Source organism: Coffea eugenioides, chromosome 2 (assembly GCF_003713205.1).
Source record: "Coffea eugenioides isolate CCC68of chromosome 2, Ceug_1.0, whole genome shotgun sequence".
Classification (NCBI taxonomy): domain Eukaryota; kingdom Viridiplantae; phylum Streptophyta; class Magnoliopsida; order Gentianales; family Rubiaceae; genus Coffea; species Coffea eugenioides.
Window position 1 is genome coordinate 10,185,478 of NC_040036.1, and position 16,921 is coordinate 10,202,398.

Sequence of the window (16,921 nt, forward strand, 5' to 3'; positions counted from 1 at the left end):
AAGGCTCTTGGATCATTTTCATGGGCTTTTCGAATTAGGGGGAGGCTGAGATATTTATCATGTTTCATGTGACCACGTGAAATTGTGCCTTGTGATGTTAAATTTATTTTAGAAAGAAAGTGCCATTTTTTGAATGTACTTTTAACTTGGTTGAGAATAAATCCTCCCAAAAAAAAAAAAAAAAAACTTGGATGCGACTAGCTTGTGAAATCGGTTTCGATCTTGATTTAGACAGGGGTAGATGCTAACGCACAATTGTAGAAGTAACCAATTAAAGGATTCAAAAGCAAAATCTCAAAAAAAAAAAAAGAAGCAAATCCCAATTGACTTGGTTGAACCAGGTTATCACTTGATTTACGGGTACGTTCCTTATATATTCTAAACTTCAGCGACGGGTAATGTGCTTATATATTCTCCTGCCTTCAATTTCCGAGTTCTTACAGTACAAAAATTGACCTGACAAACCTAAACCAATGGATTGAATGGGGTCAATTGATCTAAAACCTACTGTCCAACATATCGATATCCATTCCCAGATGAATCGTAAGTAGGGCAGACTTACGTGAAGACGTGGATGAGGGCAATGAATATGGACAGGCCGACTACATGGGAATGGATATGTCTCATTGGTTAAACGAGTAGAGTAGTAATTGTCACCATGTCTCATTCCTACCATTCCTTTCTTGTTTTTGGTTGTCTCCTCTATAACTTGATTACCGTTGGAAGAAGGAACTTCTAACTATTCCAGAAGAATAAGAGTACTCACTATTTCCACTCGAAGGATCGGTGTGTACGTGGTAATTTGGACCCCAAACAGAGCAAAAAGTCCCGCAAGAATCCATTAAATTATGGCAGAGAGATATGCATATCAATTTTCAAATCCCAATTATTTCAATGGCTCTGCCATCCGAAATCTCTTGATTCCAAAACATTCATTGGACTGCAATAAGATGCTGTACCAATTTACACGCCAGCACAAGTTTTCGAATGTCACGGTCGATGTAAGGACTGTGTTGATAGACGACGAATCTCTATAAGTAACCTATAGTCACACAAACACGTCCTGACCTGTAGTAGTAATCTGAGCCAAACCTACCAAAATTTTTCATTATCCCAAAAAAAAAAAACAACTTACATACCTTTTCGGCCACATAGGCATATCAAATTCGTTGAGTTGCTTGATTATTGAAGATACCACATACTGATTTGGTGCTAATTTAATATCGAGGCACCCTCTTGAATCTTGATAATTAAATGACAAAAGGGTTCGTAGAATTGCAGAACTAACTCCAACCGCAGGCATGCTTTTCCAACATCTAGTCTCTATAGTGGATGTGAGATACTAACTGCTGATTAAATGCCATCCAAGCAAAAATCCAAATCATTTCATTTTCGGGGCCAATTGTCCACTTATGCCACTTTCCACGGCCAAGGCACATCTGCAATTTCCCTGAAAACGGGAAGAAAAGACATTAGGAACGCGTGATATGAAGCTTGTGTTTGGTAATTTAACTTCTGTCAGAGCACAAAATCATCCCTTTCAGACCGGCTGCATTGATAAGTAGGCATTTTTAACCCATAAGATTTTAAAAAGGTGATAAAGACACGTAATATAACTATTATAACATCCTTACTTTTTTTTTTTTGAACAAGATAGGATCTATTCTACACCTATTCCTACTCTATATTAGGAAGAGGAGGAATCTAAAAAGGTCCAAAGAAAATTCGAAGGGGACTGAGTCCAGGCGAGTGCCTATGCATCGCTACAAATTTTTTCAGAAAAAACGGAATTTTTTAACATGTACTTGGTGACCAACTACTCTAGAAGTGGTTGAATAGTTGGTTTATTATAACGTCCTTACACTAAAGCAGACATGCTCATGGATTACCATATAAATCCGTAACCTGAAATCTGTAACATTGGCCAATGAATTCTCACTTTGATGGTAAAAAAAAAATGAAGGGTTGAGTTTTTTTTTTTTGAATGAAAAAAGAAAATCTTGTCTGATGCCAGAGTAACTCTGAGTCGACATCAGCCTTGTATAATGTAACGCGGTTTCTCTGAATATTCAAATTTCATTCACTTGCCGGTTGCCGACCAAAGCAACCAGCCAACGATTAATATTCTTTAATTTGGGTCGCTGCACAATTGGGGGGCCATGACAAAATCTGCAAAGGAATTGAGAAGAGAACGAACCATCAAGTCAAACAAGGTGAAAACGATCTTCATCATTCAACACTGTCACTGGACATAGACTCGTGGACTCGAAATAAATAGTGATTGCAGAAGACTAAAAAGAGCCCAGACCCCATCTGATTTAATTAAGCAATTGTTTGAATTTTCAAGTCAAACAAAGTAAGTAAATGTTTACGGAATTGAAACTAAAACTAAGAAGAAAAATATTTTGCATGATACTAAGCAGCAGAATACCCAATTTCTTCTTCTTTTTCTATAGTGCAGTGGAGACTTGGAATTTGGAAACAGAGTGGATTGCGGTGGTTGCAAGCGGAGTCCAGATATTTGACAACCAAAAACAGACAAGGTTTGATAATTGGAGACTTGAGGGAATAGAATGATTGAGAGTCGAACCCGGAATTTTTCTTTACAAGCAAGAAAAAGAAAAGGATTGTAATTATCAGCTGGTTCGACTTTAAGCTGGGGTAACGTTAATTGTACCTGCCTGTAACCTACACAAATTCTACGTTGACAAATTACAATAATATTTAGTCTATTCCTTGTTACGGCTTGGAACAACGGTGCCATTTCCGGGCAATGCCATTTCAGTCTCGGCCGCCTTGGCTTCCTCCCTGAATTTCTTATAGATGTCGCTCTTGTAAAAGTTTCTAGTCCTCGACACCAAAATCAATGAAATCAGCGCTCCAAAAACTGTTACTGCAGTAATGATGATGAAGGACAATTTGAAGCACTCTACTCCATCGCAATTCAGATCTTCTCCGTGCTTCCTCTTCAGTCCCAACGCGTTGAGTTGCCTCTCAGCTTCCCTGTCGTATAGATGTCCAGCGACCCTCACATTGAGGAGATATGCGCCAATTGGACTGGCCACGGAGCCAAAATTGTAGAGAGTGGAGTAATATTTGAGGCCAAAAAGTTCAGAAATTATAGCAAAAAGTAATGGCCATTGAGCGCCAAAGCAAAATCCTATGATTACTGATGCAACGTATAGCCCATTTGAAACACCAAAAGCTATGAGAAGATGGCCTATGCAGGATATGACTATTATGATTGTAAGCATCAGGGTACGAGGAAATTTGTACTTGGTTAAAAAGTGCTCAGATAGGAAACCTGAAACCACTCTTCCTAGATAATTCCAAATACTCACGAGTGACACAAATGTGCTAGTGCTTCTTTTGGGGTAGCCGAGTGAAGCTCCAATCTGACCCAAGTTGTCAATTGCAGTCAAAGTACCTCCAACACCACAAATTGTTGCCAGAAACAGGATGAACATATCCATACTGAAGAGTGCCTGAAGTATGGTGAAATCCTCACCTCTATTTGGTGGCCTGAAAGCAGTTCTCCAGCAAGATACTTCCTGGATTTCTGTGGTAGGTTGTTGCTCTGTAGTATTTTTAACTGCGGACGAAGATGGTAATTCCACTTGCTTTTCTGTTGATTTTGGCTGATAATCAGCTGCAGCAGCCTGATCAGGACTGGGATTCTCAGTGATAACTTTCAGCTGAGAAATACTATCCAGGGCAGCTTTCTTTTTCCTCCACGTATCAAGCTCTTCTTGAATAACAACGGCAAGTGGTAAAAAGAGCAAAATAATGACGACAACACCACTAATGCTAAACTCACTATGGCTGAAGTTAAACTTCTTCTGGAGTATAATAATTACCATGAGAAATCCAGCGAGCCCAAGTGAGATATACAAAAGTCTGTAGAAGACTTTCAGCTCGTGTTCGATTCGAACGACCTTCATGATTCGGATTGTTCGAAGGAAAGTGAAGGAAATAACTGTTGGAAGCCAGCCAATCATCAAGATCAAAGACTTGGTATCATCAACATACACTGCATGATAGAGTTGAGTGATGATTGCACCACTTAGGCCAACAAAACCTTTGAGAAGTCCAAGCACAACTCCCCGGCTTTCCGGGAAGTTCTTGACTGCTGTGACCAGGGCTCCTGTATTGGCAAATGACTGAGAATTTCCACCAATACAAATGTACAAGCACATGTGCCACACTTGGGGTTTGGATATTCTTTTGGTCACGGCTAACCAAATCATGAAGTAGCCAAAGAAATTCAGGACTGCACCCATCGACAGTACAACCCATGGTGGGGTGACTTCATTGATTAGGCCTGAGAGGACACCAACATTAGATCCCAAGTCTTTGAAAAAACTGAGTAAATTGAGTGTACTTTGGTCGTAGCCAAGGGTTGTTTTGATCTCTTGTGAGTAAAGGCCAAACATGTATGTTGCACCAGCGGCAGCCATGATGAAAATGGTGGCAAAGATCATGAACCACCGGCTGGTGATGACCTGGACGGCAAAGCCACCCATGTTTGAGCAGCCACCACCTCCACCATAATTGCCAGCAAACACCATGGTTAAGTTGATATGTGTGTTTTTATTGTTTAATGCCTATTGGCAAAGACTAGGAGCTTATGGCATGCCAAGGAAGTTTGCCAGGAAACATATGACTTATTTATAGGAGTAGTTGTCTTGTCCTTAGTTTACAAGTGTTATTTGGAGAGAGAGAGGGAGGGAGAGAGAGAGAGAGAGAGAGTACAAAGACTTTATAGTTGACCATAGTATAGTTCTAGGAAGTAGGGATGCAAACAAATCGACGAGCCGCTCGATGTCGAGCTTGATCAATATCGAGCTCAACTTAATTTTTTCGAGCTCGAGTTTCAAAATTGTCAGCTCGTTGAGCTCGAGCTCAAGTTCGAATTCGAAAAAATTAAGTCAACATTCGACTCGATTAGGCCAAATATCGACTTGGTTCTACTCGTTTGCAACCCTACTAGGAAGGGTGGGTTGTAAAAAGAGATGAATATTTTGTTTGATTCTTTGGTTATATGGAAAGGAACTACCAAAGATTGTTGTATATCAATAGTTGGAGTTATACTTGGGAAGATCACATGTCAATTAAGCTTCTTATCCATGAGATTATTTTAATAATGGCGTCGTAATTGCTGCATCTTTGAGATCAAGTTGATGTTTATTTTCCATTTTGTGTTATCGGGCAAAGAGATCACAGAATTATAAATTTGAAAGATCAAGGCAAAAACCGGGCGATTTGTTTCGCTAGTTTCTTTATTAGTTGTTGGTTTATCCATGCACTGATTTTCTTTCTTAATTTAATTTAATGGCTAATAGCAAAGGAAAAAGCAAGATTCATTGGGATTCAGGCACTTGACTAAATACATGATCATGGAATCAAACAATATTTTGATTCAATCCAACAGCAATATATATGTGTGAGAAACTTAATATGAATAGTTACACCAAATCATACAATATGATCAAACTTAATAAGTCATAACTTAATATGATCAAGTCAACTATTAGTTGCACCAAATGAAGAGGACTATATATATATATATATGAATAGTTAATACTCTCTGCTCATCAGCACTTTCCCAGCAAGTGACCTGTTCATGCTCCATTGGTTAGTCACAAAATCATGTTAAGAGGCTTTAGATGGATTAAGCTCCAGTCTCTGTCATAAAAGCAACATTTTCTTTTATTTGCCTTAATCAGAAATAAACATTCCGTGACAGAAAAGTACAACTTTTGAGACTAATAAAAGTACCTAAGCAAAATAGAAAAGAACCAAGTAAAGAATCTGTCAAAATTTGCTGAATGGTGATGATTCTGTTAAGCTAACGACGTTGGCATTTTTTGCATAAAATTACATGCTACATTTCTAGTCCCCGAAATGTCTAATTTTTATAGGAATCTTTAATTTCTGAATTAGTATGATAAGCCATAGCACCATTTCATCACAAAAACCCACAACTTGAGCATCAGATGCTTGTTAAACTGTACTTGTACAAGATACACACACACACACTAAAGAATTTAAAAAAGTGATTGGATTACTTCTCAATCGAGCTTGAAAAGTTGGAACTTTTTTTTTTTCCCTGTTGGAGCTTCAAGCCAAAGGCAACATTAGGTGGCTTTATTAATCTAATCATTCACTGGAGCTCATAAATTTTGATATCCTTTTATGGCATTATCAAGTTTCTATCTCGTAATTATACCCTAGCCCGACAGGATTAGATTCAATTCAATTCCAACATTGCTTTGGTTGAGAGTTTTTGTTGAACTTCCTCTCGCAGTAACTTAATTAATGCCTAGTCATATGCTTTATTTTGATTCTCATTCATGTATTGAGTCACTTTTAGAGAATCGAACTGCTACCATTATTATTCCACTTGTCTACAGACTCCATACCCTTTCATTTTCTTATCGAAGTATTGAACCATGCCTGCCAGGCCTGTCAATATGGCCGGTACATCAACTAAATTGAGATGAAACGTTAATTGAGCAAAAATGGTTTCTTTTACTAATCAACTAAATTAAGGACGGAAGCTCTATATATTTTGGAATTATGAAGTTAAAGTTAAAACTAGGAAGACATGCTTAAACTGAGGATGATTGATATATGGCCCTTATACTTGCCAGGATCAGACAATACAAAAGAAAGATTTACTCAAAATTTTCATCGACTTGAAGAGCAGACAAAGGAGAAGATTAATTATACTTTCCATGTTTTGATGTCCATACGATTTTTGTGTCAACTAATTCTCCTAAAGTTCAGAATTTTCACGCTTGGGACGTGGATATTTCACCATTAGTTGCTTGCCCTTTTCTTCTTTCCGTCCTAAAAAAATGAAAATATAGTTGTTGAAAGCCTATTAAGAGGGGGAAAAAACAAGAGATCACGATAAGTACAAACAGCACTGTACGTAACCTCCTATCATGTAGTCTTAGACAAATTCTATAAAATGAAGTGGGGCATCCACGCACTAAGGGTTGGGGGATATTTTTAGATGCATGGAAGACTTGGCTACCATAAATTCCAAGAGATAATTCATGATGAAAACCTCTAAAACGGCAAACAGTTGCTTGGGTTATTTGGGTCACTTTCTTTATAATGAGATTTGGTTACAACTATTAGTATTTCTTTTTGTTTGGTCATTTGACCTGTGTAAATGTGTAGGATGTTTAAAGCACAAAGACATGATGCCCCTCTCTATTTAACTAGAGTCTTTCTGGACTTTTTTTTTAAAAAAAATATACTTTAGAAATTTGATATATGTGAGATAAAATGTCACTGACGGATTAGAGATAAATTGAATAGTACAGAAGGAACGAGTGTAAGTGGGAGATCCGGATTCGAAATTTCTCACTTACACTAAAAAAAAGTTAACAATTAATTTTAAGATGATTAATAAATGCGTCCACGAAAAGTAAATTTTTTTTTTTTTTAAATAACTTTGCAAACAAGGCGTATGTTTTCTCATCACCACCGTATTTAGGGTACTGGCTTCGAAATGTATAAAGGCGTCAGATTTGTTTGGATTTTTTTCTTTTTTTTTTTTGAAGGCAAAACACATAGATAATTTAATTTATGAATAAAAAAAAACAAATGCTTGGAGAAAAATTGTTTGTGTATACCAATTCTCCAACCCCTTCTCTTTCTCCTCCCAAAAAAAAGATAATTTGAGAAATTATTAAGTACAGATACAGCATCCTATCGTGCAATAAATTCAAATTGGTAGAAAGATTTTTAGATACTTTTTCTGATTTGAGAAATTATTAAGTACAGATACAGCATCCGCTTTTTCTGATTTATAGATACTTTTTTTTTTAATTAGTAACTTTCTCCGAAGATTTTTTTTTTTAACAGAACTTTCTCCAAAGAAGAGTTAGGCTTCACCATTCTATCTGCTGCCATGGCTCCACGGAATATTCTCCCATACAATCCTCTTGGGTCTAAACCAACCACTTCAATAAAAGATAATGACAGCATTGATGTTATTGGGCAGTTTATTGAAGCAATGTGATTATTTATCTAATGAACAATTATTTTTCATTAATGCAAAGTCAGCAGAAGCCCTAACAAACCTAGAAATAAATACAATTAGGTTGGGTAGTTAGGATGCGCCTAGATCATGACATTTTGTGAAGCCTAATTCCCGGCACCAACGAGGTTTGATGAATATCACTTGCAACCCCTAAGATAACTCCTTATTTATCAGTTAAAATGAGGGTACAACGGTAAATATATTACAAAATTAACTTTTTATACACTGATAATATAGTGATTTTTTTTTATACAAATAACTATGGATGTATGTCACATATGTATAACTTGAATTTCAAAATTAAATTCATATTATGTGACATGATTTAATCATGCTAGTATTAAAAAAAAATTATCCACTGACAATGTATAAAAAATATACTGTATCTTATATAATTTTTTTTAAATTTTAGACTCCTCATACAATTCACCAATGAAATTCATGCTTATTAAAATTAAAATAGTAAAGCTAATTCTTGACATGCAATTGTCTTTATGGCAAATTCGGTATCTAAGCATTGTTTTTTTTTTTTTTTATAAAATAAAGTCAATATTATTAATAAATTAGTTGAAAATTTTCCAGCACGATTTACTTGACAAGCAATTTGCATTCATAGTAGAAAACACATAGAACATATTACAGATATATGTGATCTAAAAAAATCATTAGATTTAATAGAGTTACAAAATATAAAAGATTATATTGTAAATTACAAATCATCAGATCTGACCATTTGCAAGAAGTACTCGATACATATCTGTGCATGTCTTTTCCTTCATATATGCTATCAAACTAGTTTAAATTCAAAATTGATGACGAGATCTGACGAGAAAACTCAAGAAATTTTAGATCTAACATATAAATTTGAAAAAAATTCTTAGATATGAGAAAAAATAACAAAAACTAAACAAAACTCTCACTGGGATAATTTAGGAGAGAAGAAAACTCTCGCTAATAAAACACCAAGAGAAACAAAACTGTCACTAGAATATCTTGGAAGAGACTTTATTAAACAAAAAATAAAAACAGAGGAAGATGGGTAGAAAGAAGTCCAGTTATAAGCATTGTTTTTCTTGCATGTATTGAGAAGGACCAATTGAAGAAGAAAAGGTGAAGAGGAACTAAAACATTTAATCAAGTAAAAGCCAATGGTATTTCAATAAAATTTCCGAAAGAGTTGGATATATCAGGGAGATGGATAATTAAACCTATCTCCAATTTTGTGAGTGTTTATTTGTAATTTACAGTATGAACTAGTGCAAGATCTACCAATTTCATCGTGAAGGTGGATCGCATTTCGAAGAAAAAAATAAAATGAATTCATTTTCGTGATTATCATGCTTACAATCTTTGACCATACTTGTTTACAGTATTTGACAGCATTCATATATGATACTATTGCTCTCACTTTCATCTCAACGAAAAGTGATAATTCGACCGAAAATAATAAACGAACGTGGTGATAAGTTGTTAACGATTTGATGCAAACCTTGACTCTATTACTTGCATGAAATTAGTTTGAATCTTATTGCCAAACCATTTTCAAGGATGTCAAAATTCTCTACTCCTAGGTGTATATTGGTTGATTTTTCTTGTAATATATAGATAACGGTGGTTGAACTTTATACGTACGTTTAACCTCTCATGGATCAAAATCAAGCTTCCTATATATATCGCAAATGTCTTTTATGTTGACTAGAATATTCAACTGTTAAACTTGTGGTGCTTGAAGACAAACGGATGATTCTGTGTATAACAGCTTTGAACACATCACTGTTCTAATTATTTCTCAAGAAAGAAAACGGTTTGCTGATTATGAGTGTCCAAACATTTTAAAGATATAAAAATTCTTAAAAGTGTGAGAAAGAATTTATGGGAAGAATAATGCAAACTATCAAAAATAATTATTCATTATCGAGATAAATTCAAAATTAATAATTCCACTTAATATTTAGAATCCATTAACTTGTATACATAATCATTTTTAGCTGATATGTACACATAAGATAATCATATATTCACGGAAATGAAAATGTTATGTAGATTTTCTCGTTTTACACTGTCAAAAACTGAACAAGTCAAACGATTTGTTATCCTTTGCTAGGCAGATTCTTTAATTACCAGTGGGCCGGGAAGGCACATTAAAAAATATTCATAAAAATGAAGATATAATTTGTTGGCAATTATTGGAGATTTTATTAGTCTTATAATTAAATTCTTTCTTTCTTTCTTTCTTTCTTTTTTGAAAAGAAAGGAGGTTATTGGTGGTTTGTACTGATAAGTATTGAATAATGGTAGATTTGAAATAATAATTAATGACCCAATTTTTTATCTAATACCAATCTCATGGCATATGCATTATATAGAGAGAGATACATTTAGGCCTGCCATGAGATTGGAACCAATGAAAATTTTTTCCATTTTTTCTTTTTTGGAGAAAGAGTGAAGTGTCAATAATGACACTTGATGATGCAAGTTAGATGAGCTATGGATTCACCAAATAATTCATGAAAGTCACTGTTAAGGTTTCAGGTTTTTTTTTTCTTTCAAATATTTTTCTCCGACGCTTTTAAAAGTCTGAAAAATTTTTTTTGGGGGTATGTAAGATTTTAAAAGTCTGAATTTGGCTTTAAATGTTTCAAATGACACTTTCAACTTCGCGAAATTTCTTTCTTACAGTTTAGTTCCAATTGAAATTTCCGTAGATAATACACTATAAATGAGAAAAAGCAACCACATAAATCATTAATACTTTCTAAAAATTTGCTCCTTTTTTTTTTTCTTTGTCAGCTTCACTTTGAACATTTTAATCGAGAAATTCTTCTTCTTTACAAGTTTAAACTTCGACTCAAGGTGAAAACACGATTAATTTCTCCAACTATACTGCAAAGCTAGGAATCAAGAGCCTGCACCCCCCTGTGTGTATATCGTAAACTTCCCTTGTTGAATTGGATCAACTGAACTAGTTTCAGTCAAACAATCAAGCTAATGTACATGGACCGGCACTCCGATCCCAGATAGATACATACAGCCACTTCAGAACCAGAAACCATTTGGAAATACAGTTCTTCTTCTTCGTTTTTTTTTGGGGGGGGTTCCTTTTCTTGGACTGCCACGTTTGTGATCTAGTCAAACAAGCCATGAATTTGCAAGCATCTGATCACTATCACTAATAAGCAAATCTTACACGCACCACATATTCACCAGGAATTGTCCTCCAAGAAAATTCAATATTCTTTTTTTTTTTTTCATCTAATTAAATCAGTCGTCGATCAGTTAATACAAGTGTATGTTTTGGATAAATGTAGTTGACTAATTGAACTGCTGATCAGCAAGAACTAATATCTACCTGATTAGGGCTCAAGATATGCGATCACGCTCGGAAGAAGCGTGGTCAAAAGAACTTATTCGAGTTTGGATCGAAGCAATGTGTGTGAATGCAGTGGTTTTTTTCTTTTTTTCTTTTTAATACAATTATTATGCTTGATTAATCAGTCCTGAGGGCCAGGGGAAAAGTCCTTGGCATAATATTCCAGGAACTCTTGGAAAAAAGAATAGGTTCTAGAGAGGAACTAAAAATTTAAAGAGATAATCACTTGTATCTAGTAGCATCAGCATCGCGAAAGGTTGACGCATCTAAGTGTGTTTTGATGTACTACAAGTTTAATTGCGTAGCGTTGTGCATCCGTCCAACGTTCGAAAGCTACGGGTGACAAAACCAAATAATACGTGGCTGGGAAATTGATCGAATAAACTTCAGCGTTTGGACAAGTGTGAACAACTGAACTTTCTTTGGTAAAGGTGTGGTTTGCAATAGTCTAGTTTCAATGGTGTGCATTTTCCTGTTCGGAATAGAGGAAAATTTTACTTAGACAACTATTCTCTCAGTTTACATGCAATGATTTTGATTGTCACGTCATTCAACAATGATAAGCATCTGGGTTTTAAGTGATTGAGCTTGATAGTGAGTGCCATTTAAGAGTGAAGAACTCTTTTTTCATTACTTTGACGGTGAAATTTTAGTCTAGGGTTCAACATGAAATGTAGCCAAACATGAAATATAGGACGCAGGAGGGTTGGGGGCGGTAAGCATATGTACGTGTTTCATTTGAGAACAAGACGGGAAACGTTTCCAACTTTCTCATGATCTCATCATGTCAAAAGACTAATTATGGTGTTTCCAATTCCTACATTTGAGCCAATAGAATCAGGTTTTCATCAACTTTGTGAAATGTACTTAATACGAGATAACTCCAAATTGGTATGTATGGTAAGGCAACTCAACCTTCTTTTTTTTTTTTTTATAAAAACAAAGTTCATTAATAGCATCCAGCACCACAATTTGACTTAAATCATTGTAACAGATGCAATAGATCTGAAAATTATAAAAATTTTGTAATTATTTTTAAATAGATAAATCACTACAACTCCCTTTTGTACATATTACAATCGTCAGATTTTAAGCAGGGGCGGATTTAAGGTGGTATCCCCACTGCCCCCTTAAATTCTTATAATTTTTATACAATTTTAACGTAATTTTGAGTGTGCCCCCACTCCCCAAATTTCCTTTCCTCCTCTGTCCCCAATTTTCCCTCCCAATCGACGGTTTCTCTTTCTTAATCCATCATTTACTTCCTTTGTCTCTACTTCTCAATTTCCCTTTCCTCCATCATTTATTGCTCCTCTGGTTTCCCATTTTCCCCCCAACAGAGCCACAAATCTATTAGCACCGAACTTTGCTCATAAGCACATCCCATCTGCCGTCCCACACTGAATTGGATATTCTAAGTTGGATATTCTTGCACTTGACACTGAATTGGATACTTATATTAATGACTTGAAATCAGCTAAGGAATTTCTCGATTTAAGAAAAGTCTCTTATCTAGCTCAAAGGTTGGTGGAGACTAAGAGAGATATTGTGTATCCATTGGTTTATATGCTTTTAAAGTTAGTTTTGATTTTGCATGTTGCTACAGTTACAGTAAAAAGAGTTTTTTCAGCTATGAATATAGTGAAGAATCGGTTATGAAATAAAATGGGAGACACTTGGATGAATGATTGTTTAGTTACTTATATTGAGAAAAATATACTTCGTGAAGTTCAAAATGAGAAAGTCGTAAATCGTTATCAAAATATAAAAACTCGTCGTGAACAATTGTAAATAGTTTAGTTTGTTTTTAAAATAAAATTATTATTACATTAATAATTTTGAATTTGTCTTTTTATGTTTTTCATAGAATATACGTATCATTGTACTTGTTGGTGAAATTTTATTTTTTTTTTGCTTAAAAAACTAAAAAAAGAGCAGATAAAAAATTTTAATGTTATTTTTGCCCTCACTGAGATTTTTTTCTGGCTCCACCACTGATTTTAAGTTAATGATGAGATCCGTCGAAATAGATTCAAGATTCAAAATATGCATACAAATTGTCCTAAAAATGTATACAAATTCAAAATGAAACTCGTCAATATTTAAGTACATTAATTTCGCGTCGACAACTTGCAGGAGATTTTTCAGCAGGGAAACCTAATCAAATTCTTTAGTGGCGTTTAAATGTTCAGCACAAATGACTCAACCTCAGAAGAACCGACTGACTTATCTACTGCATTCCTTGCACGTGCATGCTGAATTGGCGTTTAAATTCTCGAAGCGACATCTCCGCAGAACCCCTATCTGCGACAACTGTTGAATTATTTATTAATGTCTCCTCCAAAAAAACTAATCTATCGTCTGTGTTGGGCTGTCAATTGCCAAGTTCAACCTTAATTAAACAGGTTTTCATTATCATAAAAAAATTAAACAGCTTTTAATCTTGTTTTTCCTGTTCTTTCTAGATTTGGTCTTTCTTTGTTTGGTTTTTCCCAACAGTAAAATCGCGACAAATAAACTGCAAGTTGCAGACTTGCAGCATCATCTATTAACGGGTTGCCATCTCATGTGTCTTTTGAGTGATTCGAGGCCGTCTTGCCTGTCATCATTTACCTCCACTGACAGTCTGTTAAGTAAAAGATTTAACAAACATATAATTATAATAGTTGTGATCAAAGATCTATCACCCAAAATGCAAACCCAGTGAGTATTTGTCCTTCAAGTGTGGGAGTAAGTTGTGATTTCGGTGGATTGTAATTTGTTTAACTGATCTCACTATTGTAGGTTACATCTAACTTATTATTAAGAAAAAAATAGAAAGACACAATATTCTAGGCAGATTAATGCTGTACATTGATCGGATCTAATAGTTAAAAGTTCGGAATTTCAGAATTTAGAAATCTTGGGTTCTAATTCTCCGGTTTTCCTCCTTACTTCTTAAATTTAATCTGAAAATTTTTTTGAAAAACAGAAGGTCCGAAACCAAATTTCCATTGTATGAATCTTGATTATTGACTTCGTGGCAGCTAGATTTCACCCGTGTACTAGCATGGTATTAGGGCTATTTCAGTTCTTGCAACGGAACCCATTTTTCAACCATATAAGAACAAAAAATGGACAAATTACCCATGTTGAAATGCGTCAACAAATCACCAGCCCAAAGGCCGGTGGCCACCATCAAGCCTTTAAAGCTTGGTGGGGTGGAAGGTAAGGGTTCACATCAATTGCCATATTAAAATGTGGATTTACTTCAAAAAATTCAGACGGGTGCGTATTGCATCCGTTTGATCCGGTGGTGGTTCAGTTCCCCCCGAATTACCATTGGACCTTATTAGATCCATTCCTCTCTTAGTGTAGGATAGATTAGGATATATGGCAGTTGTCGCCTCCTAAAAAAAAGAAATCCGTCAACACGTGTGAGGTTTTGTTGGACCATTCAACAATTATTAGGCAGGGATGATTTTTATTTTCTTGGTCAAAATTATTAGGGATGATAGGTACATCCAAAATCTGCGCAAGTACCCCCACAAGTCCACTTTCTACATCCTTCCAAGGAACCTTCTTCTTGTGTCCGACATTTCTACCAATCCGATGCTCGCTCGAAAGTCCAGGAAATTTCACAGCAAGCCTTGGAAATAAATACAACTTGCATCATGTGCGGCTGAATAAGATGAATCATAGCACATCAACTTTTTTGGCTACGGAATAGTTGTTTATTTCCTAAAGGCTAAAGGTCACCACCATCTTTGGTCAATGACCAACTATCTAAGGCACTTCAAATTCAGAAAACCAAACTGCTTTTGAAAAGCACTAAAGATGATGAATATCTGACCTAAATGGTTCGTGGAAAACGAGCTAGCTAGCCAAGGAATTGGGATACTACTATACAGTTGCCTTGATCTTCTAGAGCAGGCGGCAGTACTTCTCAGGCCAACTACCGGGCGTGTTTACACACACCAACAATAGAAAATTTGCAAATTGATGTAATTTCATCTAGAAGGGAGACTAATATGTTCAAAGTTCTCAAATTTGGGAAGGATTAAATCCGCATCGTTATATTCTAAATCTACACAGCTAGCGGGGGGGCATTGATAACTTGTACAATTAACATCAACAATTTGTATCAGAACTTAGTGCGGGATGTGTATTTAAGAAATTAGGATGGACGGGTGTGGATTTAACTCCTCCCTCTCTCTCAATTTGTAATTTTGTTGGGTTAATTATTATTATCAAGTATCTACAGGCTCTTGACCCTTGTGTATACGGTATACTTGAACTGACACGAGGGATGAAAAGCAAAATCTCCTCCACCAAAGCGAGCAAAATTTTCCTTTCTTTAATGAAGTTGCTCATTAATGCACAAAAAACCTTTACAAGACACAGGTTTACTAAAACAAGACCCTTACATATATATCAAGAGTAAACTTTAGATTTAAATTTGGGTACTGATCGATCATCATTCACAAGGTTGAATTATTTGGTCCACGTTCCACCGGGCAAATTTTACGCAATCGTGCCACTTGATTAGTGTCGGTGACAATTATTTTTTTCCTTTTTAGAAAGGAGTAATCATGATAGTTCTTCACTAATTGGAAACCGTCCAGCTATGTTTTCAGAACCGGACCGGGTATCGACTCGGCCGAGGTCAGGGGTCAATGGGTTCGACCGGGGATCGATTGGGGTTGAATCGGATGACGTCATAAATAAAAATTATTTAAAAATTAAAATATTATATATAAAATATCTAATAATATGTTAATATTAATAAAGGTGTATTCATATATATTTGATGTTTCAAATATATTTAACAAGAAAATACAAAGAAATTAGAACAATCAAGTAGCAATGTTATTTAATAAATATTAACAAGTTTAGAATTAAAATTATGAATTTAATTGAAAAATAACATCAAATTTTAGGACAATATTTATAAAATATGAAATATTTGAGGTATATTAATAAGTTTTAACAATTTAGGGGGCCAAAACATAATATAAAAAAGATTGAGTTTTTTTTTTAAAAAAAAGCCCATTGAACCGGAAAAATCGGTTTTTTCCCGGTCAAACCCGGTTTTTGACCGGCTTTGACCGGGCTTTAAATTTTCGGTTTTTTACCATGACTCGGACCGGACACTTGGCCGGTTCTCGGTTCGACCAGCCGGTCCGGTCCGAGTTTCAAAACACAGCCGTCCAGCATAATTTGTTTGATAAAAAAAAAGCTGCATCAATAGTAAAAAAGTTATAGAACACATCATAGATGTATCGAATTTGAAAATTCATTACATTTAACAGAGTCACGAAACAACAAGAAAGATACCCTTGGTTAGGGGTCAAGTTGTGAGACTCTGCATTGAATAAGCAGCATGCCCTTGGTTAGTTTCTTGATGCGTATTAGATAGATGTCATCTTATCCAGAGCATGCCTTGGGATTTTTAAAAAAGTAACGACTCAATGCCTGCTGAGAATTTACATGTCTATGGATGGAACAGGGAA

At 35.3% G+C, this 16,921-nt stretch overlaps 1 protein-coding gene across 1 annotated transcript; it reads right to left on the reverse strand.

Annotated features, from left to right (window-relative positions):
* Positions 1–2,393: 2,393 nt before the first annotated feature.
* On the reverse strand, positions 2,394–4,646 carry LOC113761158 (protein NUCLEAR FUSION DEFECTIVE 4). The gene has a single exon (XM_027304019.1). The coding sequence runs from the start codon at positions 4,566–4,568 to the stop codon at positions 2,730–2,732; it is 1,839 nt and encodes a 612-aa protein (XP_027159820.1). The 5' UTR covers positions 4,569–4,646; the 3' UTR covers positions 2,394–2,729.
* Positions 4,647–16,921: the final 12,275 nt, after the last annotated feature.

Excerpts from the sequence above, each read along its gene's own strand:
- LOC113761158 (XM_027304019.1), bottom strand. The coding sequence starts at position 4,568 with ATGGTGTTTGCTGGCAATTATGGTGGAGGTGGTGGCTGCTCAAACATG.